This window comes from Tympanuchus pallidicinctus, unplaced genomic scaffold (assembly GCF_026119805.1).
Source record: "Tympanuchus pallidicinctus isolate F22 unplaced genomic scaffold, pur_lepc_1.0 scaffold28, whole genome shotgun sequence".
Taxonomy (NCBI): domain Eukaryota; kingdom Metazoa; phylum Chordata; class Aves; order Galliformes; family Phasianidae; genus Tympanuchus; species Tympanuchus pallidicinctus.
Window position 1 is genome coordinate 1860790 of NW_026294745.1, and position 25694 is coordinate 1886483.

General features: G+C 45.6%; 1 protein-coding gene across 1 annotated transcript in view; it reads left to right on the top strand.

Annotated features, from left to right (window-relative positions):
- KDM2B (lysine demethylase 2B) overlaps window positions 1–25694 on the top strand; it is a 99565-nt gene that overhangs the window by 55134 nt on the left and 18737 nt on the right. Inside the window, 2 exon segments of the mRNA XM_052690929.1 lie at window positions 873–1327; window positions 8050–8136. Of these exon segments, the coding sequence (XP_052546889.1) occupies window positions 873–1327; window positions 8050–8136 (542 nt within the window).

Below are 25694 nucleotides of genomic sequence, written 5' to 3' on the forward strand. Positions count from 1 at the left end.
CCTGTACTACACGTGGAGCTGGATTTGGCTGTGACCAGAATCTTGGCCACTAGTTTCCTACCTAGATTTCATGGCTCGATTGCATACAGTTGGGTAACAGTGGGGATTTTTAGGGGAAACTTAATATGAAACTGAGATAAATAGTTCTGTAGAATCAGAAACTTGGGTTTAAATTTTCTCAAAAAGTACCTAGAATGTATCAGGGGCTGCAGTTAGAGAAGCAACATCACGTGACTCTCTGTCCTTGCATTTCTCAGTGTGTTTAGGCTACTTGTCTGCAAAAAAGAAAAAGCACAACTGTAATCTTCTGTCTCTGAAGAGCAAAGAGTATTTGTGCAGTAACAAATTGAAGTTTTTGTTTTACCAATGGTTGCTTGCAAACAGAGAGTACTGAGAAATTGGTTTTGTGCTATGCAGAGTTGCTTTAAAGGAGATGTTGTAGTGCATTTTAACATGCTTTTTCCCATCGTTTTTCCTTTCCTCTTTATTTATTATATAACTTTTATTTTAAAGCTGTAAGGTTACTGAATCTGATCTCTTTTGGATTGCCAGAAAAATTAATTGTATGTGGACTCTGCATATTCTCAATTGAAATCAGAGAAGATTGAAGTGCTAAAGAAAGCATATTTTTTCCCCAAAATGTTTCCCACTCATTTAAACTGAGCAGATTTAACCAAAAAGGCCAGCATTAAAAAAATGAAACATGAAAAAACAACCCAGAAAAATAGGCTGAATAAAGCTCATTCCTGTCGCATACTGACTTGGCATTGTCCAGTGCCCTTTTAAATAGGCAGCTCCTAGTCCCAGTCACAGAAGCATTAAACTATAAATTATATTGGGTAAAGATTCAGCATTCCTTTTCTAACTTTCAGATGCAAAGAGAAAACGCAGCATAGACAGCTATTCATCAGATTCGTGGTTAGACATGGATGAAGAATCTTGTGATGCTCATATCCGGGAGGAAAAGGATGACAGCCTGGATAAGAACTCCAAATCCCTGGTGGATGGCTCCTCCTCACCCAACAGCACACATTCAGAAGGAAAAGAGGGTGCGGGGAGAAAACAAAAAGCCACAGTAATGAGGTACCTAAAAAGAACTTTGTCTAATGAGTCAGATGACAGTGCAAAATCAACGACCCCCACGGATTATCCCAAAACACCAACGGGGTCTCCAGCTACAGAAGTTTCAACCAAATGGACTCATCTCACAGAATTTGAACTGAAGGGTTTGAAAGCCCTGGTGGAAAAGCTTGAATCTCTCCCAGAGAACAAGAAGTGTGTTCCAGAAGGCATTGAAGATCCGCAGGCTCTCCTGGAGGACATGAAGGTGAGTGTGATAGCTTTCTGATCCGCACAAACTGTGTCTTGTGGGCACAGGAGATAGAAGGAGGTCAGGAGGCAAAGGTCTGCAGTAGAGAGGTAGAAGCTTGTATATGGTGACCTCTTCCTATCAGCCTGCTGTGCCATGGAGGGGGAAGTTGTGCCTGTGACACAAGCCATCTTTGCACTGGGGAGGCAGCTGGTTGCAGCCTGATTTGATTGATGCAGTGCAGCCATTTCTGACTGTTGCAGCTGTGCTCAGGGACCAAAAGTTTACATCCTTTTGCAGTTTAGCACTTATGTCCCATGTGTAAATATTATACCCCAAGCGGTCTGTTTATATTTATAGTCTTAATCTTCCCTTTTGAGTCTCTTTTCTGGAGTGTGTATAACTGACACATACAATACATACACGTGTGATTTTAGTGCAGAAGATTGTCAAATGTTTCCTCTAGCATTTCTTATTCCTTTTCATTTTTTATTTTTTATTTTTTAACCTATTTCATTTCCTTTTCCTCCATTGCCCTCTATAGGTTGATAATTATGCTCCATTGGTGCAATGTACTGGTACAGTGTGGAGAAGGTATGAGGAGCGAATGCCCACTAGTGACAGATCTGCTCTTCAGGGAGGCAGGCGTTTGCATTGCAGAAGGAACTTTTGTCCTGAAGTTTAAAGTGGACCAAGTTCCACTTAAAAATAAACTGCCCCTTCTTGAGACCCCAGGGAGAGGTGCGCCGTGTGATCCGTGGTGCGGATGTTCAGGTGCGAGTGTGCGTGCTCTGTTATGACAAACTGCACTGCACTGCAAGACTTCTTACTAGAACATGGTGAGATACCAGATGTGAATCTGGTTTCCAACACCATGTAGGAGCAGTGCTTTCTTAGCCTTCCCCAGAGCAGCGGGTTCACAGTTACAGAGATGGAGAACTTTGAGTGGACACTTAAGGCCCTTGTGCTCTTTCAGCGCCGCTGTGCTTTAATTGGTATGAAGTGGGCATCTGCCAGTTGATTTTGTGCCTCTTGGCAGAGCTGTGATCTTGATGTTCCATCTCCTTTGATAATTGCACAGAAAATTGCCTGCATCTAAACTCCAGTCTGTGCCAGCACGCACTGTAACCATCAGGATGTGCCCAACATCTGGATCTTTATGGCTCCCTGCTCGTTAAAGAGCTCATGACCACATCTAAACATCATACATGCTGCAGAATAATGTTTTCTGGAATCACCCCTGAACGTTGGTGAGCTGGGATGGATTAGTCAGAGCAAGTCTTCTTGAAAGGTTGTTGACTGATGAGTGTTCTCGTGAACAGTTGAACTGCTGAAGAACTTTCTTGTCTTACCTCTCTTTTTACAGAGCTGTCCCACGTAGCAGCTCTCAGTTTTCAGAGAGTGAGCGTTAACATGGCGTAGTAAATAATTCCTGTCTCCTTGTCATCCACATGGTACTTGAACTGCATGGTTTGTTTTACTAGGTTTGTTGGCTGTTAAGACAACAAAACCAACCACATCAGTACATGCTTTTACCTTCATGGGGTAGAGCCGACCGAAGGAAAAGTTGCCTAATGACTCATTTCAGCTCCTTGAGCGTCTCTCTAACATAATGGCTCCTGCAGAGTTCCTGTGATGCTTGCTGTGCAGAATGCAGCTGCTGTTGATTTTGTTCTGTCCTTGCTGTTGAGGAACATTGTGCTGTTCAGACCCTCGGCTGATCGCGGCGATAGCCATGTTCCCATGGGGATCTCAGTGGTGCTCATCACTGCAGCAGTCATCTGCTTCACAAGTGGTGATGGATGAGCTGTTAGCCATGGTTCACAGGTAGATAACCGAGCTGCAAAAAGATGAAGTGACCGTAATTTCGGATACGTTTTTACGTGTCTCTGATGTGATTTTGGAATAGTTAGTGTTGTTCAAGAGTGATACTTGCAAAAGATAGTTTTAATGGCGTTGAAACTGTAATTGCTTAACGTTTCTGTAGGACAGAAGTTCTGATCCTCAGCACCTGGTTCCCAAGCCAGGTGTGACGGAGGGGTGGCACCTGTGAAGTGTTGACTTAAAAGGTTTTCTATGTGTCGTACAGAGACATAATGACAGAAGAAGAAATACAGCCCATTTTTCCAGAATTATTTTTATCTCCTTGACCACAAAATCATATTTCCTTTTACTTTGCTACCAGCTTTCCAACTTGAGCAGATAATAATATGGGGATTTTGCTGCTAGCAATAGCAATAGAGTGAGCAGAAGCCTGGCATCTGTTCCGCAGCTCTGAAGAATCCCCAGAGCACCAGTCATTGGTGCAACTGAATGGAGGTAGAGATCCTGCAGAAAGAGCTTTGCAGACCATTTGTGCCATGCCTGTATTCAGCTGTATTCACAAGGTTTGTTTTGTGGGCAACCTGAATTTCGTGCATGTGATGGATTAATAATGCAGCCTATAAAAAGCAGCCCTTTAGTACTCCCGCTTGAGAGTTATTTTTAACCGGCGCACAGCAAGAACATGCTCTGACAGAATGTCTGAAAGTTCATGCTCTGCTTGGAAAGTTTGCAGCTCTTGAAAAAAATAAAACCATGTTTATTGTAGTAGTTTTATTTCTTAATGAAATACACCCAGGAACTTTTTCTCTGACATTGAAGTCTTTGTGCCTCGGATAGATACTCGGTGTTTTCAGAAGACAGACAAGGACAGTTCATTGGAGAAAGAAAACCATTTTATTCAGTAATGCAAAGTTTCACAGAATCAGGATAACTTGCAGAGAATTCATGGTTTCCTGTCTGAAGCAAGGATACAGTATGTGTGAGTGGATTACTGCACTGTGTGGTAAATACAACTACAGCTATATGCAGTATTTAATGTCAAGTAGGTGAGACTCTCTGTAGTGAAGTAATTTGTTTTCCTTATGAGAAGGGAGAGTGAAAACTAATCTAAGCCTGTGTAAACTCCTTGCATGTTGTCTAAGCTCCTAACTAACTGTGACTATCTAGGGGGGACACAGCAGTCCAGAAGTGTCCAGCTGATGCCTCTGCAGATTGAGATCCCATTTATCACCATGATCGATGGAGTGCAGCAATGCAAGGGAGGCTCATTTGCAGAGCACAGCACGGGCCTCACTTGGGGAGCAGGTCGGTTCTTCTTTCATCTCAAACAAGGAATTAAATAGTTGTTGACTGCAGCTCTGCTGTATGGGAATTGTATCCCACAAGCCTGGTGTTCACCACTAAAGGAGCTTCTCAGCAGCTTCCAAGCAGCGATTACTGACAGCAGCGTTCACTCCCTAGCAGATGGCATCTGAACAATCAGCAGAGGAGATGCAATATTGTCTGTATCCCAGTGTCTGCTGCTGGGCTCTGTGTGAGAGAGTATGTGCAGCAAATGTGAGGGTGCTCTGCTGACCCACACCGCACAGAGAACAGAAGGCAGTGTAGCTGCTGGCAGGGTGAGCACCAGCAGGCTCTGCAGCCATTGCTGCCACGTCACTGCTGTTGGTGTTATCTGTTGGAAGCACACACAGCCTGCAGTTGCACCTTGTGTTCCACATATGCATGCCCTAAAGCTCAGGTATGAAACTGTGGCATGGCTTGCTCCTTGTATTTCAACTTAAAAATGAAATAGCAGCTGAAGTGTCACACATGTTCCTACAGTGAGCAGATGAGGAAGAAAAAAAAAATAGGATGAGGAATAAATATTTCTAAGATGGTAACCCTGGGGATTGAAAGAGTTTCCTTGTGTGGCTTCTCCACTTCATATTTAGCTGCCAAACGGCACGGCAGCCTGCTAAAGATGCAGTCAGGGTGGGCTTAGGCATGAAGAAGAGAACAGAGAGGTAACCACCTTGCTCCTTGCTTCAGTTTGCACCCCACATCACAGACAGGTAAACCTGAGCAGTCTGCAGCCCACATTAAACACTGCCAGCGCTGCTTGTCTGTATGCAGTCTCTGATTTCAGCACACAGCATTTCCTGCATTACTAGCAGGATGATAATTCCCTTGTTGGGGAAGAGGACTGTGAGATCGGCCTCTTAAAATGCCACAGACCTTCCCCACTTCAAAGCAAAAATGCTGCTCTTCTTTCAAAGGCACTGTGGAAGTCCATTAGGGCAGAAGAAACTCAGTTTGCAGAACGGAGTTTGTCAAATATCCGCAACTCCTTGGCAGCAGCAGCAGATTCTTGTGCAAGACAGATGATATCTACTGAAATATGTTCTTACTTTTTCTTGCCAAGAAATCTTACCCTGTTCTTATTCTGATGGCAGAAAAAAAACCACCCTCCCTTTACAGAATGCATTTCAGGGGAGTTATTCCTTGCTGTGCTTGTGAAATTAATGCCTAAGCTTAATTCATACATACTTAATCAATTTCTTTCCTTCTTACCTGCTGTTGTCACCACAGCCTTCAAGTGCAGTGAATCAGGCGGCCTTGTGCTGGATGAGCATCAAGTTGTTTGGCTAACTGGAGCCTCATGCCTTTCTTTATCTCCGGTTTTTGTTTTTTGTTTATTTTTCCCCCTTTAGCAGGTGAACAGAAGGCTGCCTCCATCCACCCCGCCGTGTGCCGACATTTGACACTTGGCTGTGCAGCTGTGGCTTGGTTATGGTTCTGCTGCTGAGACACGTATTGTTTTCAGCTGGCTGATACGATAAACTGCTACAGTTCTAAGTTTCTCCTTAGATAATATTTTCACGTGATACATATGATAACAAGAAACCTGCAGTATTCTGCCAAGTTCCTGGAACGTGCTCTGCTTTCTATTGATCTCAGAGTTTCTCACAGTCCTCAGTGGGAAGGTTGAGGTTTGCTGTCCTGCAAATTTCCAAATTTAAGCGTATCAAAGTAAAGAGCTGCCTTCTTCCTCTGAAGAATTTTGGTTTTGCTACAACACAAAGGCCTCTCAGTTTTTATGACTGAAGAGTAACTTTGAGAATGTTGTCATGTGTAATGCTGTGATTGCTGTTCTAGTGTGAAAAGGACACAAGAAATGGACACGAGGAAAGAGGTGTTCACTTAGCCCTGCTCAACTCCATCAGGAGTTCATTTGCTATAACTAATGTGTGAAAGTTGAAAGATCTTCCACTTGAAGACCGTCGTGTTGGCTGTGTGCTGTAGGCTGTGCCAAGCATTGTGTTGCCTTTTGGTATGACTCACTTTGGTAATAGGACTGCTTTGGGGGTAGTCAACATCTAAAGCAGCCTTACTGGGATAACAGGACCAGCGCTGTGCTGGTTCTGCGGCCTCTGATAGGAAAGCACCTCCAGATTAAGGTCAGGGGGGTAATTGAGCAGAATCCAGCAAGTTGTTGTAGCTCCAGGGAGGGAAAGCCCATGGCCACTGGTGCAGAGCCTTGCTGAGATGCTCATTGGGCTACAGCGTGTCATCGTATTTAGCTGATTACAGAGGAATTCCAAGTGTGTTTCATGTTAAAAAAAATTACTGTACTTTAGGATCTCTTAGCATGGTGTGTGAAATTTCTGTTTATTAAAGCTCTGCACTGGGGACTGAGAGTGCCCAATGCCTGGTGGTGTCTAGTTAAGCTTTTTTTTCAAGAAGTCATTGTAATTTGGAGCAACATCGTTGACTTTCCTTGTCTGTGTGACCTCCTCAATTACATTAGGAGTAGTTTCCAACCTGCAGTCCTTGTTTGTGCTCTTGGAGCAGTTTTTTTTCCTTAACCTGGCAGTACTTACTCGGGCCTTAGTTTTCAGCAGCTCAGCAGAATCTTCCTTTGGACTTGTTTTTTGTTTTCGGTTGTTGTCTCTTCCAGCAGCCTGCACTCCACATGAAGAGCTTTGTGGCTAGGTTAGTAAGCACAGGGGGAGTCGCAGGGAGCGCGGACCGTTCCTGACTGCACCATTGAGTACACTTAAAAGGAGTTCTTCTTCCCCACCCCTGCATTGAGTTGTATGGGAATGGCGGTGAGTCACAGCAGCAGGAGCTGTGTGAGCCAGCACAGCCCACTCCTGAGATTTTTAGGATGCATGAGGTTTCATCAGCGCAAAGCATTTGGAGGGGGTGGGAAGGAGGGAAGACCAATCTTTTCCTTTCATACTGCACTAGCCCAAGTCAGATAATTTAGTGAATGTGCAGGAAGCTGAATGTCTGACTTGCTCACGCAAAGGGAGTTGGGTTGCACCAACTCTGACCTGCACTTCTCTGTGGAAGAAAAGGCAGTGGAAATGACAGTGCTCTTGAATTGCCATACATAAAGGCTGCAATGTGTGGTGGTTCTGTATCGTGACTCAGCTTTGTATTCAAGCATTCGAGATGCCTCTAAACTGCCCAGCCAACGCCCCGTGACTGCAGGACTAATGGTGCTAGAGTCCAAATCTTCCTGGGTCTTCTGCAGAATTGATTAGGGACAGGTGCTGGTGATTGCTTGGGTTTCAGCAAACTAGTGTGTACGTACAGGGAGAGGTAATATTGGTAGTAGACCGGTACCAGTGGGAAACACTAGTCTTTTGGAGACACCAATTTTAAAGAAATCTGTAACATTTGAGGCTATTCGTGAGTGATTTCGCTGTCTGTTTTGCAAAGAAATGCATCTTTTGCATCTTAAAGACATGCAAGGGTTTCATTGTGACTTGAAGTTTTGAAGGAAAATGAACTTAGAGATGTAACAAATCAGTGGAGCGCACATCACTCTTCTTCGTGAGGGTGGGATATTACAGTCATGAAGTCTCTGTGCTCCTGAGTCGGAAGAATATTCCTCTGGTTAATAAAGACCTTTTCGTTCACAACAGAACATTCTGAAAGAACATGCTGATGATGACCAAAATCTTGCGATTTCGGGTGTCCCTGTGGTCAGCTGGCCCAAGAAGACCCCAAAGGTAATGAGACACGATTACCTACTAATCATTGCTGTGCCAGGTCTTAGTGGTTTTTCAGCTGTATTCTGGCAAAGTGTTTCATATGACATAGGCAGCAGCTAGCACTTCCAACATGGAAGGTTATTTTTTGATAATTTTATGACTACGTGTTGAAGCAGAACATAAATGTACCTCAGTAGGGAGAAATGGGCAGTTTCCATTAAAAAAGAACTTGTTTGGGCCTCACTTATCTGCATAAAACTTGGATGTGACTTGGTCTTTCACAAATTGCAGCTACATCTGAAAGTGTTGATGTAACTTTTTGTGTAAGTTTAAATGCTGTATAAATGCTACAGACTGGTCTCTTGCTAAACACTTGGGTCTGGATGAGAAGGTGTTTCTTTTCTTACACTGTGAGAACTCCTATGTTTTCTGTACATCTTCCACTAACTTCAAAGGGTTGTTTTCTGAACCCATACCTTCATTTTTCCTCCTTTATATGGGAGTAATTTTCTTCACAAAACTGTGAGGCTTGCTTCGTTAATGCCTACAAAGAATTTGAAATAATTAAGAATAAAGTCAAAAGGGTGACTGTTATTTATAACAGTGGTATGTTCTCCACACTCCAACTATTCAGCATGCTGTAAAAGCAGCTTTGCTTATTTAGAAGATGTCTCATCGCTTCTATTTTTACTGTCATTTTTCACTGAATTAGTTTTATAATACGTAGTTTCCCTAGAAATGCTGAAAGGGTCAATCAACTTAAATCAGGCTTCTCTGTGAAAATCTGTTGTCACTGTGATCGTGTATAACTTTCAAGTCATTAGCTGAGCAAATTACTTTCCCCGTTCTCTCTTTGCTGGTGTACTTGCTGTGGCTTTACATTTAGTCACTTGTAGCTGAGAGTTTGCTGTTTTCAGATGGGAAGTGGGAAACCATAAACTTCAGCAGCTGCCAGGGAAGAATGGAGCAGAGTGAGCAGGAGTTGTGCTTCTGGTTTATTTCTGTCTTTTAGCTGGGTGCATTTCAGATCAGTTATATCTTGCTAAATACATTTCTCCCTTCTGCATTATAACAGATCCATAGAAATACGCATTGTGTTTAAAACATTGATGTAACTGAAAATAACAACTTATTCAAACAACAATTTGTTTAAAAACTGAGAGGAGTAGGTGTCAGATTTGTCACTCTGCTGCTCTGATGGCTGCTGTTCGTTTACTGGTCAGGTATCTCCAGACATGGAATAAAGCAGAATCTCTGTGCTCGGAGCAGAACTGGTACATGAAACTTGCAAAGCAAATCTAAGAAACAATTGGCTCTTGTGCTGTGTTTTTGGAGCGCCTGGTAGGAGCAAGGATCTTAATGTTTGGAGGTTTTTAGAAGGTTTGGTGGTTGCTCGTGTTCTTGTTCATTTCGTTTTGGAATTGTCAATAGATGGCTCATTTCTTATATTTGGCAACATAACTGTAACTGTAAAAGATTCTGGGTTTTTTGTGCAATTTTCATCTCATTTCTTTTTGCAAAATCCATCTTGCTGGCTACAGGATTTTGGCTTTTTAGCTTTCTGGTGCTTGTTTTCCAGTATCCTTTTTAAAAGCAGAATGTTTTAAAGGCATCCATGCTAAGCTACAATAACAATTATATGCATCACAGAAATAAGAGGAAGACTTTCACAGAGTCAGGCTTTATCTTGAAGCTGGCAAATAGAAACTTGTAACAGAAGTAGTTCTTTCACCACAGTCTTCATACTTAGTTTAATTAATCAGTGATTAATTGGAGATCAACTTGTGTTATGCTGAAGCTGAAAGGCGTGCAGCCGATAGGGCTGAATGTTTTGCAGAAGAAGCTTGTTATTTCCTGGACTCTTCTAATGCCAGATATCTGTATTACCTTCCATGTCCTCCTGGTCTGTTCCCGGAGGAGGGAGGCAGCTGGGACATGTCTCAGGGTTGTGACTTTGAGCCCCAAATTAAAATACGTTAGAAAGACAGTATAGGAGAAGTCTGTATAAAAGCAGTGATGTAAGTGGTTAAGCTTCATTAGCTTTCCTTTGTCCCCTGTGAGTCCTGATGATGAAACAGAAGATTTGATAGAGAAGAAAACCCTTAGGGAGGATGAACTCCCTTAAAATGGGGTTTCAGCTGGTGGAGCAGGGCTGGAAGGCGCCATGAGCATTGAGCGCAAGGCAGGGGAGTAACACCTGGTGGTAGTTTTGCTTGCTGCAGTATTACCCTTCGAGCATACAGGAGAAATGCCAGATATTTCAGTGACTTTCTAGAGATGTTGGTGTGTAAAGGAAGGGCACCGTGGTACTGGCTTTGGTGGGGCTGGTGTGAAGACATTACAGTGGTACACCAGCTCCAGGGGGAGGGGGATTGTCTGATTTAGTCCTTTAAGCAAAAGAAGCAAAACTGAAATTCAGGAAGAGCAGGCAGTAAATGAAAAAACGTGGCTCTTCCTTTCTCCCAGGAGAAGCCTCCAGAAGAAATTTAGAAAGACAAGAGCAGCAGATGGAGAAGGAAGAATAAAGCCGGCACTAAATGCCAAAACATTTCAAAGAAAATGGAAATGACTGTAAAGAAAGGAGGGGAAGAGACTACAGACAGCAAGAGAGGAGGATGAGGAGAGGACCAAGCACTGAAAAGAGATGGAATGAGGAAAACACAGGGCAGAGGTAGAGAACTCTTGGAAAAGTAAAAGGTCCTTGAATTCAGGTGAATGGCTGAAGCTTGTGAATAACACAAGACGTGAAAAGTCCTGCTTAGTTAGGCTGACTGTCTTTGGAAATAATATATCCTTAGTAATCAGTGATTATAGAAGCAGCAAATAATATTTCCCTTTAAAATTGAGTCACAGTTTCTTTTACGCACTGTTGGTGTGGTGTGCCAACAGCGTGCACAGCTCTGCACTGCAGAACAGCAGTTTGAAGACTGAAATCCCAGGGTTTAGAAAGGAAACGAGTTCTCTCCCCTCGAATCTCAGTTCACAGTGGATAAGGCAACGGGCGAGACACTGCATTAAGTATGTGAGTCCCATCCATATGCCGTGGCCCCATTTCACATTGCTTGTGTCTATCCTTTCTAAAGGCATTTGGGGCTGTCAGATTTACTGCAGCTCTCTCTAAAAAATTTATTCACTGAGAAAAGAAACAGAAGTAGCAATCAAAAATGTTTTTGCGAGGAGATAAAATAAATAGGCAGCATTTGATGATCTTATATTTGGTGTACAAAATGAGAGGCAAAGGTCTGTGTTCTGCTCCCAGCTCTGCTGCAGCCTGGTGTCATACAAGGCAAAAGACACCTCTCCTCTCCCTGAGCCTTCCCAGATTAGAGGATCCTGCTTCTCTTCCCAGGAGTGAAATTAATCTTTATAAGGATCTGTGAAACCTTCAGCAGAAAGCTTTGTGGTAAAACATCGGGATCATTATTATTTTATGGTAATAGGGAAGCAGCGTGCAATTCATAGACACCTCTTCTGGATCATACTTCTCATCTTTGTGACTTTTTTGCAAGAACCCTTTTGGTAGTGAGAATTGGCCCCGGAAGAGAACGTTGTCAGAAGTCCATTTTCAGAAGAGGCCTGTCTGCTAATGACTCATTTAACAATGTGTTTGATTTGCCAGGGATCCTAGGATATGCACAATGATCCTAATTTAGTCCTCATCAGAGGATCAGGAATGTGAAATGTTACATGTCCGGACGTAGGGCTGACAGTGTGTGTACCTGCTGGCTAGACAGCACATTTCTGCTGGCAAGCGTGCAGCTGTTAATATGTTCCCATTGCTTTGCTGGTTTGTGCAGCAGTAGTTTGTCCTTGCTTGGTGCTGAGCCCTGTCTGTGTTTTATTGTAATGACAGTCTGCTGTGCAAAAAGAAGAGCTCTGTAGGATGTACTGCCTCAGGTTTTTGATTTCTTACCCTATGGGAGTGAGAACAAACTGTAAGAAATGAGCTCCTTCCCAGCCCTGGGATGCGGACTTTGGGGTGGCAGGGAAGGAGAGCAGAGCTTGGCTTACACTAAAGTCACCGCGGTGGCACATCTGTGATCAATGACGTAGAGAGCTGCCATCAATGATGTGTTGAAGCCCCCTCTCCAGATTTTCAGCCCTACAATACCGGATTTCCCATTTAATCTGTGCAAGGATTAGGGCTAATGTTTTATGAAAGGACCTCAGAGTATGGCTGAAGCAGAAAATACGTTTTTTTCCAGCCATTTCCTACTTCTGGAAGGCAATAGTCAGCTGTAGTAACACATAATTGCACTCTGTGGAAGTGCCTTCTGTTTTTATTGTGATAAAGATCTTTAGCTGTCTATGAAGAGCAGCTGTAAAAAAGTAAAATGTCTTTGGCCTGACTCCGTTGTTCTGTGAAGAGTGAGAAATGCAGACAGAGCTGGATTCTCATCCCTTTTACCTGCCACAAACCTGGAACCGCTGCATTTGTAGTGACAGCAAGCATCCAGGTACATGTGGGTCTAGCTGGGAGCAGGAGATGAAGCTGTAATTTTCAGTGGCTGGTTAACGATACTGGAAAACATGGCTGGTTTTTTGACCCCTTGCTCATTCACTTTTTCCATGTAATTGTAACTTCTTGATTTTAAGAGAAGATACTTGAAAAGTATCAGAGGGCAATGGCAATATCCCTGTTTAAAATTAATGACTACATGTCGCAAATTGAAATGTTAATTTCTTTTTTTAAACACCTTTTCCTGCATTTGGTTGGTCTTTCTAGTAGCTGTGGCACCCTGCAGCAGCGACCCCGCAGTTTCCTTTTGTTGTTTCAGATCTGTTCCTTCATATCAGAAATACACTCCATGCCCTGTTCATAATGGATTCTGAGGAACTGGAGCGAGGTGTCGCGTTTGCCCTCTGTGTGCTGTCAGTGTTTCTGTTACATCCCTGTTACTGCTTCTCGGTCGCTTTCTTTATACTCTTAAGCTGGAACGCAGTAGTAACTTTGGTCTTTTCCAGTACACAAGCCATACCATGTTTGATCATCTCTATTGCTCTATTCTAGTTCCACTAGAGGTGGTTTTGAGATGAGGGTGGGTTTGGAACTCCGGGACCACAAATGGTATTCAAGATGCACTGTTTAAGAGAGGAGGCTAGAAGAACATGCCTTGTTCAGCATGGCACAACAAAGTTGAAGGGAGAGGTGATTGCTTTGTGTGAGTACTTCAGGGAATATAAATATCAGGGGAGGAGAAAAATTATTTTATGTAGTGGGCAAAGTTGGCATGAGAACAAGTAAGTACAAACATACCATAAATAAATGTAGTCTGGAAGTAAAGTTTCTGATCATTGTTCATGGTCTGAAATACACAGCACACACAAAAAGTAGACAACAGTGATGAGGAGGGTGTTAGATTCTTAGACATGACCTGTATTGTAAATAATGAAAGGCCATGCTATTAGTCAGTCTCTCAGTCTGTCCATATCTGGAGCCCACAAAGGTCCTTAGGCATGTTTCTAACAAGGAAACTTTCTTTCTTCTTTGTATTTTACATTAGTAATGCTTGGAAGGGAAGAAGATGTATCAGTTTCTAGTAAGAGCTTCTTTAAGTAGGGCTCCAGTTTTATGAGCATATACGTAACCTTGTGCATTGGATCAAACAGCAGAAGTACTTAGTAAATGGTTTAAGAATCAGTGGATGCAGCAAATTTGAATGCAAGTAGAAACTAGAAGAAGAAGCATCAGTTCAAGAGATTTGATAAATTGCAATTTGAAAAAGATCTTAGCTGTGGTTTTTCAGAAGTATTGAGCATTGTTTTACATCTCGTTTTCATTACATGCAGAGGAAGAGGTGCTAGGTGGACAAAGAACATTCTTGAGAACCTTTGCATAAATACTTCCAGTTTTTACTTGCTTACTTACTAAGAATTCCTACCATAGCTCCTGCTAGGCCAGCTCCACCCAGAGCAGTGAGAGCGCGGAGGTGCTACTTAGAGCAATTAGTGCTTTAACCTGAGTGGTGTCTGAAGCAGATCTGAGCATGCAGAAATGGCACAACATCAAAACAGCATCGGTTCCAGCAGCCTGCCTGGGGGCTACCACCAGCAAGGCTACATTCCTAGTAGCAGTGGGAAACCTGTGCCAAATTCCCCAGGACGGGCCAGCCTTGGATATCTGTTCAGGTACTTCCTGTGACAATAGGAACATCTTAAAAAGCAAACACTGACAATGGAAAACAAGCATTTGAAAACTGAAGTGAAAATTCAGTCTTCTGTAGGAAAGTGATAGGGAAAGGGAAGAAAAAAAGGCAGGACACCAGAAGAATTCTGTGTAGTTTGTTGGACTTTGTATTTTTTTCTGGTTGTGATTCACATTGAGTTTTACTTCAGTTGTTCAAATGCCACGAGAACAAGAAGGGGATTGAGGCTGTCGCGTTTTGTCCTTGCTGGGCACCAGTGTAAAGGTGTTTGAAGTGATCTCACACAGCACTGCTGCACCTCTGCTTGGCATCAACAACAGTTACAAATGTCCAGTGTGCAAGATTTGTCTATACAAACATGTGTTAGGAATCCCTTTTGTTGATAAAAAGCCCTGATTATTAAGTTCTTCTGTTGCAAATCAGATAACTCTTAATAGTTATCACATGCTAATAATTCTTCTACCAGAAAGTAGCTTAAATACAAAAGAAAATCAAGATCAATTAAAATTTGTTTTTCTCTTTACATTTCAATTTTGATCGGAATAAGCTATGTAAGTAATTGTGAAAATTTTTGTTCTTTTACACCGAAGGGACAATCGTTGCCACTGAGAGGAGTCCCACATTTATTCAGACAGGTGCCCCAGTTCTGGCTCTTGACAGATCCATTAAGAAGTGAAACCACATAGCTGGGGTTGGGGAGATTTTTTTTTTCTTTATTTAAGAGGACTTCCCAGTGTAGCTGCACGCATACAGAACTAAGCCTTTTCCCTGCTAACTCTTTGGGAGCAGAAAGAAACCTGATGCACCAGAAGTGAGGATTCCTTCAGGTACTTTGCAAAGGAGTGCAGAGTTGCTGACGCTGCTAAGAGCTTGTGTGAAATGCCTGCTTTCCTGGGGGCAGTTCCTTGCCTGGCTTGTTTATTTTTCTGAGCACTTCGATCTCTTACAATCGTGAGTTCTTGAGACAAATTTGTTTCTGCAATAACTCTGCACAGGCCGAAGGAGTCTCAGGGTTTGGTGCTTGTGTATCATACATAACGTGCCCAAAGAGCTTCGCTGCATGTTGCCTCACAGTCAGTCTAAAAGCTTTGCCTGGTGACTTGACAGATTATTTCTCACCTCAAGAGGCTGTACTTGAAATATTGTGTCCCTTCAGGGAGTAATTATAAATAGCAAGGACTTGAATGAGCACCTTCTTAATCTTCCATCTTTGACTTAATATTTTCCCTTCTTATCAACTCCCAGCCATTTGCTTTGAAATTTGACCGATACCTTTATGTGATTAATACATCAAACAGGTAAATTAGAGCCTTTTTGGCTCGGAGTAGAAATTTGAACAGATTGGAAAAAATGAATAGACATCTTTTTTTTCAAACTGTTGATTTAAAAGTATTGTACTGGAAAATGTATGTGTTCTTCCCCATTGTCATTCTTCCAACATATGTGAGAATATTCAGTAACATGAGTTTTTCTAACTAAGGTCTCAATTGCCATTTTTCAAGATAGCTGCTTTCTCTTTATTCCACGACAGTAGAATTGCTGATGAAAACTACTTCAGTCATAAGAGCTTTTTTGAATGAGGTGGATGTGAACTGACTTGATGGGTCTAAGGTTGTGTCGCTAGGAGCCCGACTACCTTCATTGCTGAATTGGCCAGCAAAACAAAAAAAATCTGAGACTGGGATCTGATCAAGTGTTCAAGCATCCTTGTGTTCTCCCCCGCCCCAAGATGAAAACCATTCGAGCTTTAAGTTACAAATCTGAGATTTAATAGTTTTGTTTCTGGATCGAAGCACATTGGCAGAGCAGTGTGGAAGGCGTTTGTCATTCCACAGTTATGTGCTGTGCAATTACGGACATTAATCCTGCTTGCACTTTTCAGAACAAAATTGAATTGTATGTTCTGTCCCTGAGAAGATGGCTTCCTTTTAGATTCCATAGCACAGTGAAATTAAAGTCTGCTGAGAATATAAATGAGGTCTTGTTTCAACTTCATGACTTTCCTGCAGGCACTAGTAGGCCAATACAAGGCACAGAAGTGCTCTTCTTTTTGACAATCAGCAAATCTAACAAAAGAAGTGGAGAAAGTCTGATGAAAGCTAAGCAGCTTTGTGAGTCTAGAGTGTTTTGCTTGTTTTTGTCCTGGATGTTTTCCTACAAACCCAATTCAGGTCTGTAGGTGACAGCTGAGCACCTGTGCTCTCGTGGGGAAAACTGTCCTTCAGCTCTTTGTTTGCTTACATTTCAGCACACTGTTTGCCTCTTGTTGTTTGGGTTTGGTCTCTAGATTTGAAAGCTGCTGCCAGATATTGGGCACAACTGTCCCAGCGAGAGCATCCTGTGCTGTGTGGCAAAGCACACCGAGCCACTTCAAGGAAAACAGGTTGCATATTCTGGTTAATCCACTATTTTAGCTAGCAGCCACATCCATTTGCATGTTCCTCCACAGCGTGGCAGTCATTTCTTATCTTCTTAGGAGCCTACTTCAGTATTTTGCATTTACTGGCAGAACATGGCTCTTGGAGATGAACAGTGCTGTGGGAATGTTCCCTGATAGAAGCATTTGTGGAAGAAGGAAGCGTGGCAGGATTTCCCTCATTTCCCAGCAGGTAATTCCATTGTGCCATGGCTTTTCCTGTACAGAGTGCACTCACACCTCCAGATCTCAGGTGCTGCTGGGTTTGTTGGTGCCTGCCTGTTCCCACAAATCTGATGCTGTGAGGGTAGAAGACCTCAGTGTTGTATCGGTACGTTCTCAAGATTTGGTGGTTTTGCTTTATATGGCAGATATATGTGATGTTTCAGTATGCTTAGCAAGCAGTCTTATTTTATTTGTAAGACCACATGGTGGCTTTTTGGCTTTTTGTTTTTGTAGATTTTTGTTTCGTTTGTTTTTTAAATCTCTGAGAAAGATTAAGTGACTTACAAGCATCACATTTGGCCTGGGCTCTTGGTGTTTTGTGTGCTCCTCCTCTGCTGTGCTGTAATAGCCCAGGGCTGTGCCATCTAGAGTGGTGCAGTCCTCTTCTTTGCTTCCCATGTGTTACTGGTTAGAAGGTATGGGCATTATGTGGGAGGAGCATTAATCAGTATGGTATTCTTAATTGAGTTACCTTATCCAAGGTTGATGAATCAGACAGTTTATTAAAGAGATTGTGGTGATGCATCTGGTGACTGCTCTTATGTCATTGTGCAGGTAAAAGAAATAATAGGAAGTGCTAGGATGGTGACATTGGGTGGATACTTGAAGATGAAAAGGAAGCTGTCAGAGCATCTCTGACAACGTGGACAGTGACTGAGATATTGGCTAGAAGTCTGGAGAAAAGCATTCTGAAATTTGCCCAGATCCAATGTCTAGAATTGTATTTCTTGTGAGCAGACACTTGGGCCAAAACAGCAATCCTTAGAAAGTGACAGGGCAACTCCTTTACCCTGCTGCAGGACAAGATGTGGTTCATAAACATTTCTGTGGGGTTTGCCTTTAAAAAAATGTTTCACCTCAAATTGAGAATCACAGAATCACAAATCGTGGAAGGGACCCACAAGGATCACCCAACTCAAGATGTTCTGTGATGAACTCCAGTGTGTGGCTGACACCACAGGTTCTGTTTGGCTCTGAGCACTGACAGCTGCAGCTGAGATCTGTTGGTCCTGGAGCAGCTCAAGAGCAAGTATACAGAGTGCAGGGGTGGTAGTCTCACTCCCCTCACGTTGGTTTTACTACTTAAGGATATTTGCATGAGAATAAAATCCAGTTCTTTGGCACTCATCTGCTCCTGCTGTTTATTCTTCGCTTGAGGTTATTGTCTCAGTTTGTGACAACGTAATTGGTTTCTGTGGAGAAGATTATGATATTGACTTATATATGAGTTCAGGTGAGGAGCAATCAGCACCAACAGTTCAGAATAGAAAGTACTCTGTTTGCATGCAGCTCTCAGTAAGGCTAGTTCAGCAGTTCAATTAGGGATGTAATTTATTACTTATATCACACATATTACATCACGCAAGGCTGCGGTGTGGACACAGTTACAGCAGTACAGGCATGGCTTGGGTCGGTGCTCATTCTGTTTTCTAAACTGCTGTAAACTGTGCCAGGACTGTCAGATGTGCACTGCTAGAACTGCTTGCACAAGGGTTCCTTGCTGTTTGCTGTAATTTAGTGTTCTCTGGTGTAGACAGGCTGAAAGAATCATGCTGGAAAATGCTTTCTTAATAGTTCTTTTGGTGTATTAAATGTATCTGTGAATGGCTAGCTGCTCTTGTACAAGATGAGATTTTCAGAGAGCAATTGCAATCAGAAAAGTTCATTTTATTACGTTGTTCTCCCTCTTTTCCCGACTTCCAATTTGCTAATTTATATCCTATGTGATTTTTTTTTTCTTTCAAATGTCAGCTCTACGAAGTTTACCCAGCATCTGAAAATCACTCTGTAATCTTGGTGTGTGCATCCTCCTGCTCATAGAACATAGAATCACAGCGTGGTTGGCTTGGAAGGGACCTCAAATGCCCCGGCCCCAACCCATGGGCTGTCTGCCCCTCAGCTCAGGCTGCTCAGGGCCCATCCATGGCCTCGGGCACCTGCAGGGTTGGGGCAACACTGCCAGGGCCTTGCAGCTCATTCGTCACTTGTGTTGCTGGAAGGGGCAGAATGGAGCAGTCTCCCAGGGTGGCTGAGGAGAGCAGCTCAGCACTTTATGCTGGTGGGCCAGGCGGGTATTGTGAGTGGTAAGATGTGTTGTGAGAGAAGGGTGTATGTTGGGATGTTGGGATCTAATTTGCTGTGAATCATATTTCATAGTAGTGGAGTGGCCTTGGTGGGGGGTGGGGGTGTTCCAGGTTGTTTTTTTTCCCCCATGTGGAGGTCAGCCCGTGGGCAGGTGTGGGACTGGGCATCCTCATGTTAGCTGTTCCAGAGCACCAATGCTGCTGCGAGCAGGTCGCTTACTCTAGCTTCCTATCTTCAAACTCTCCTTTGTAGGCCTCTAGCAAGATGTACATCCCCCTTTCCTCTCCTCTGGAAAACACTGGATTCTGCTCTAACCTTGTGATTCAGAAAGCCAAGGCCTTAGGCACATGCCTTTCGTGCCCAGGCTTTCATCTGCTCCAGCTCTGCCTTGTGTGCAAACACAATGGAGGTAGAGAAACCCGAGGAGACGCTGAGCTCACCGAGGGCCGGCTGGGAGCGAATGCTTGGCTGCTGGCATCGTGGGACAGCACCATCGCTTCCCGTAATGTGTTGGCTGGCAAGAGGACAGCAGTGCAAACAAGAAATGGAGATTTAACGCGTTCACAATGAGGAAGGGCCATCGTTACACGATGCACTTGGCTTTGTCAGCAGCCGTCTGCCCGCTGTGTTAAAGTTTGGCTGAACTTTGTTAGGTGGAGCAGGGCCACGAGGCGGTGTGAAGGTGCAGGGCAGTGCGGTGCTCTGCAGAGCCATGGGTGTTTGTTTGTGGGGCCACGTGGTGATTGGGGCTGGGGAATGGAGTTGGAACTCACTTGGCAGAATTCCTGATGCAGAGACCATTAGGTCTGCTGCTTTATGGCTTCTCGGTTGCTCAGCACATGCAAATATTTAATCTCATGTTTAATTCGACGGTGTGGGCGTAGGAGCCAGAGGCAAAACCCTCATAACTGGAATGGAAGCGGGACTTCCCCTGAAAGCAAGGCCCAGAAATCCAATGGGAAACGTAATTCACAGCTCTGCGATTCGGGCCTGGCCGTCCCGACCCTCCGCGCCGAGCCGCCCGGGCTCGGAGCTCCGGCGGAGCGGCGGCCATCTCGGCACACGCAGCGGGGCCGGGCCGGGCCGAGCGGCTCCCGCGGAGCGCGGCTCCGTGGCGGCTCCCAGGCCGCTCGCAGCCCGGCTCCTTTGTCTCCGCGCTCCGGCCCGGCCCACCCGCAGGCCCCGCCGCCCGCTCCGCGGCGCCCGGGCCCGGCCGGGTTCGGGGTTCGGGGCCCCGGGCCGCCGCCCGGCGCTGCCCCACCGAGCGGCCGCGCCGTCCCCGCCGTCCTCGCGGAACGGCTTTGTGCGAGCGGGCCGCGATTGGCCGCGGCGCCGGGGCCGGCCCCTTCCTGGCTGCCTGGCATGAATATGCACGGCCCCCTTCCTCCTCCTCCTCCTCCTGCATGTGTGTGTGTGCGGGGAGCGGGGCTCCGCCAGCAGCGCCGCTCCAGCCATGTCAGCTCGGCTCCGCCTGGGCCCACCATGAGCCATGGCCATGTCTGCGAGCGCCGACGAGGAGGACTACGAGTCGGAACCGGAGCCCGAGCCGGGACCGGGGCCCGAGCCGGGGCCGGAGCAGGTCCGGGGCGGGCGGCGAAGTTTGCAGCGGGAAGGGAGGGGAGGAGGCCGGGCCGGGCCGGCAGCGGGGCCGGGAACAATGTGGGGCCGGCAGCGGGCCCAGCTCGGCCCGACCCGGCGAGAGCGGAGGCGCCACCGCGGCCCCGGGCGTGTCCGCGGGCCCCGGGTGGGAGCGGGGCCGGCCGGGCAGGGCAGGGCAGCCCCCGGGGCAGGAGGGGCGGGGGGGCCCCGCGGCCGTCGTGGGGTGTGGGTCGGGTTTTGTAGCCGGCTTCCTCGGAGGACTGCGGGACTTCGGGCTCCGGTGCCGGGACCCGGCGCCTCGTTCCGGGCCGGGTCTGTGGGGAGGGTCGTGGCCGGGGATGGGAGCTGTGGAGCGGAGGGTGCGTGCTAAAATGGAAAGAGAACTTTTATTGCTGCTCGTGGGGTTTGTTTTTCGAAGGTTCTTCTTTCCCTTTGAGGGAAGAAGAAGAAACTTTCTGGATTTATGGAGTAATCTGTGAAAAATAATCCAGAACATATGTTCTAGATCGAGTAGTTTACTCTCTAAGAACTACCTGAGCAATTGAAAATGCAGAGCAATTGAAAATGCTCCGGGAATAGGGTTAAACATGTGCATGCAATTTGAGTGTGAACTCGGTTTTTTTGTTCATAATTCAAGGTGTTTTGCTCCTTCAGATAGTCTCATCATTTGCTTCTAGAGACAAGTTAGCTCATGGGCCGGGTGCTCCGTCTGTCCTCCAGACCCCTCCAAGCTCCTTGCGCTTCACTTTGCATTGCCCTGAGAGATCAGAGCTGGAAGTTTGACTGTGGTGTGCTCAGGGCATGGATCCGGTGCGGACACGGAGAGTTGGAGCTGTGCTGCGATATCAGCTCAGACCAGGCCAGGTCTTGGGGGAGTCACTTCACTGAGGCTCCGCTGCATTTCGTGGGTGGTGTGAGCACATGGGCTCCTTCACTGCTCAGCTCTCAGCCCCTGCCTGTCCTCAAACTTTGTCCCTCGCTAGGCCTCTTCAGTCTGCTTCCCAATTCTGATGCGATTATAGTTCTTATTATTTTTATTATAGTTCTTTTAAAGAGCTCACGGGTTGGGGAGCAGTTTAGCCTCAGCTGCGTTGCACCAGCTGTGAATTCACTGTGGAAGGTGCAAGTTCTGGCTGGAGGAATTTGGGAGGTTGCTTGTGTCACGGGATTCTTTGTTTTGGTAGAATTTTATATCTAACAGCATAACAAAAAATAACGTGAGAAAGTGGAGAGCCTTTCTGTGGAATTCTTGAACTTAAATTACAGCTCTGTGACCTGTGCAAAGCCTTGTGCAGTGCTTTTCTTTCTCTTTGTTTAAAACAGCCTCAGCGGTGCAGACCCAAGCATGGTTCCAGCTGAATTTTCATATGAGCCTGCTTTAACACGTGCAGTTACCCTGCCTTCTGCCCAGGATGGTGGCTGTTACTCTGTGGTGATGTGCAGGTGTGCAGCAGGTGGAACGCTCCAGCTCCACAGGTGTAGCTCTGCAGCACAATTTTGGTGTGTGGGTAGGAGCCGTGGTGGTGTCGCTCCTGGTTTCTTCCAGCTTCTGCCTTCAACCTCTTGTTTACCCTTAGTCCATGGCTAGGCTAAGAAGGTCAGGACTCATGTTTCGCAGCACGGGTGTGGATAGGATTTACTGCGCTGCAGTCAGCACCATTGGTGGGTTGGGAGCACGAGGGCCTGGGCACATGCCCTGATCTGCTGGGCTGCTCGGGGTACAACATGGTTTGTGACAGTGACAGTTCCTCCAGCAGAGCTGTGTATAAACACAGTGAGAAGAGTGTTCCTAGGCAGCAGTGGTGGAGTTTCTCCCAAGCAGCAGTAAGAAGAGAAGCTGTGTTTGTGGAAGGTGCCCCAAGTCTGTACAGTTTGCTGGTGTCATTCTTTATAACAGCTTCTACTTTAGATGCAGCTTATCTACAAAAGCATATTTTTGCTGATAAATCTTATTCCATCCTCCAGGCCCAACTTCTACCTCCTCACCAGTGGAGGAAAATAAATGGGGGCACTTGCATCAGTGCTGATGTGCAGCTTTGTCACACCTGTATCACAACGTAGCTCTGTTGGCGGAAAAGCTGCTGAGTGTCACTAATGTGCAGACAGACCTGCAAGGTACAAACTCTTCCACTGACTTAGGGGAAATGGCTCTGTTTCTTCAGCAGAGGAGCTCCATGTGGTGACCTAGTGGTGGTCCCTGGGAGCTGCAAGAGAGAACAAGAAGGGTTGTGGGTAGGAATCAGAGGAGATGGGAACATCTGGAGGAGCTTGGTCCTGTCTGCAGGTGGCTGGGAAGAGAGAAGTTGTGCTGCCTTCCCCTGCCCTGATGCTTATTGCTTACTGGTGGTCTGGGACATCTCCAGTGTGGCAGGAACATGTGGGTGACGTGGCTGTTACCACTAGGAGATCTCTTTTGGGCAGAGAGCTGTAGTCAGACATGTGAAATCCATGGTGTTGGCTTTCACTTTTCAGTTGTACAGCTTTTAAGGTTGTTATTGACATCCATATGATTTTTGCTGCCTTAAACTAGCTGCCTTCTCATCGCCACTGAATTCCTGCAGTTGTATCATCCTTTTCTTTCTTCCATCTCTTACTAGGATTTCTGTAAATCATTGAAGAGATTGAAGGGCTTCATGCTGAAGAACTGTTGGCTGCTCTGAGCTTATCTAGTGAGCAGGGAGCCTCGTCCTGCAGTGTTTCCCCCTCATTTGAGTCAAAAAAAGCTTCTGCCCACCTCTGATGTGGTGTGGAGAGGCGAAGAAATAATCAGCTGGATTCCTTCTCCCTGGCACTTGGGGGATTTCTCCAGTGCCCAGTAGCGGTCCAATTCCAGCCCATCAAGGTGGTGTTCTAGCAGACAACAGTTAGGAACTGTGGGTTAACATCGCTTTTTTTTCTGGGATTTGTTTATCAGTTGTCAGAAAATAAATTGCCGGTGATTAATGGTATTAGAATACATATATTTAATACAGTTGTGTTGGTATGCAGGGCCATAAAAGTTCTAAGCACAGGACCAGAACTGCTGAAGTTCCAGGTCCTCTTCCCTCTGTCAGTGCTGGTATTGCTGCATGGACTTGGTCAAACTGCTCCAAATCAGCATAATGAGAATCTGTCCATGTGTTTCAACAGGAAATCATTCCCATCCTGCAGGTGGAAAGGATGTACTAATGTGGCACAGCACCTTGAAGCAAGGAAAACTGCAGCTGTAAGGTGTCTTTTCTTGGAGAGAATTACACAACAGATACATAAGCTGTTGGGATCATTCTTGGTTAAGGAAGTGAAGTGCTTTGGGGTCCTGCAGCACTGGCTGTTGCTGAGCCCTTCAGATGGACTCTGTGCGTGCCCCTGGATTTCTCCAGGAGCTGTGATATGGTGCTGCTGGCAGCAATTGGGTTCTGGAGTGAGATGTGCCCAGACCAAGGCCACTTGCAGAAGAGCTGATTTTGAGGCTGTAGTGTTTGTTGGCCGTGTTCTTGGAGCATCCTGGACTGTCTTCTGATATCAGCAGACCTTCATCTATGTGAAGTTCCAGCAGGGACGCGTGGTGCTGGGATTGTAGTTGGAGAGCATCAGCACTTACTTAGTGATGCTTTTAACAGCCGATAGCTCTTCTAGTGTTGTCTCCAAAGATTCTTTTGCTACTTTTTTTTTGCTAGTCTGGGATCTTTCAAGTTATTCTTTGCAGCTGTGAAGGTCAGAAATATGTTGCTATAAACATCTAAGCTGTGATTCTCTTGCAGTAAGCGCTGCGCTTCCCTTAGTGCCTCTGCTGCCTCTGACCCTGGTCTTGGTCCTGAGCAGATGCTCACAACTACTGTGAGGGTGCTAAAGTACCTGTAAGCAAGCAGCGAGAGCTGGCAGCATTTCCTTTTTGTTCAGAATAAGTTGAAACTGTGATACCTGGTCTTACTCCCACATCTACACAGCCTTGTTCAAAGGTTCAACTCACTGATGCCTGCTTCCCCCAGCAGTAGTCCATCTGGAGCACAATTCACACTGAGTTTGGAGCTCAGCACTTCTGAAAGATCAGTTTGCAAATCTATCCCCCTCTCTATCTGAGGAGTGAGAGGGTAATCCCAAATTCATTGCTGTTAGGCAGCTTTGCAGTCCAGAGTGTGTTACATATGGTGGCTGGGCAGCTGCTGCTCTCTGGCTGCCGTGGTAAACCAGTCTGGGGAATTTTTACCATTGCCCTCTATTCATGGGGCAGTTCTGTGGCATTGTCCTGGGAGGGCCCTGAATTGCTGCGTAGAAATGGAAACAGCCACCAGGGATCTCTTCACCAGGTTACCTGCCAGGGCAGCTGGATTGTAAACCCACAGTCTGAGCTGGAAATCCCACAGCTTCTCTTCCCTAGCATTGACCTGGAATTCATCTGGCTGTCTGCCACGTGCTAAATAAACCCCAAGTCGTGTTGGAGGCTCCTTCTTCCCCTTGAATCCCAGCCCCTTTCTGGGATAGCAACCCACAGGCCAGATTTCTGCTGGTGAGATTTGTAAGCAGCCAAGTTAGAGCCCCTTGAAACTGGATACGAGTGGGAATTCCTACAAGGCCCCTCCAGCCTTGCTGGCTGGGACATCCTGGGCTGAGGGCGGCTTGGCTGGGAGCTGGCTGCTGCTCAGCGCGCTCAGACCCAGCTGGGACAGTTGTTGGTGTTTCCTGATGAGCGATGAAAAGGGCTGGATAGGTGTGTTCCATGGAGTGAGGCAGAGATCTGCCTGCCTGCTTTCTGCTGTGTGGTGGTTTATAAGGAAATCTGAGTTGTGCTTTAGCTTCAGGCTTGTTCTTATATCTTTGCCTTCCTGCTTTTTTATTTTGTTTTCATGTTTTAATCGGGAATCTCAAATTCCACCTTCAAGCAATGCCTTTTTACCACTTGTGTCTTCCCTCTGACTTGGTGCTTAAGATGCAGTCCTCGCAATTAGGTCTGGGCTCTTGGTGCTGTGGTGCACTGCTTGTGCCAGGCGTTGCCTTTCTCATGGGGAGGGGCACTGAGTCTGAATTTTCCTCGAGAGAGATTGCATTTGAAAAAGCCCATTCTGATGGCATTGTAAGTGGTATTTGTTGCTTTAAAAAAACCTGTGTTTAGACCTAGTGGGAAGGAG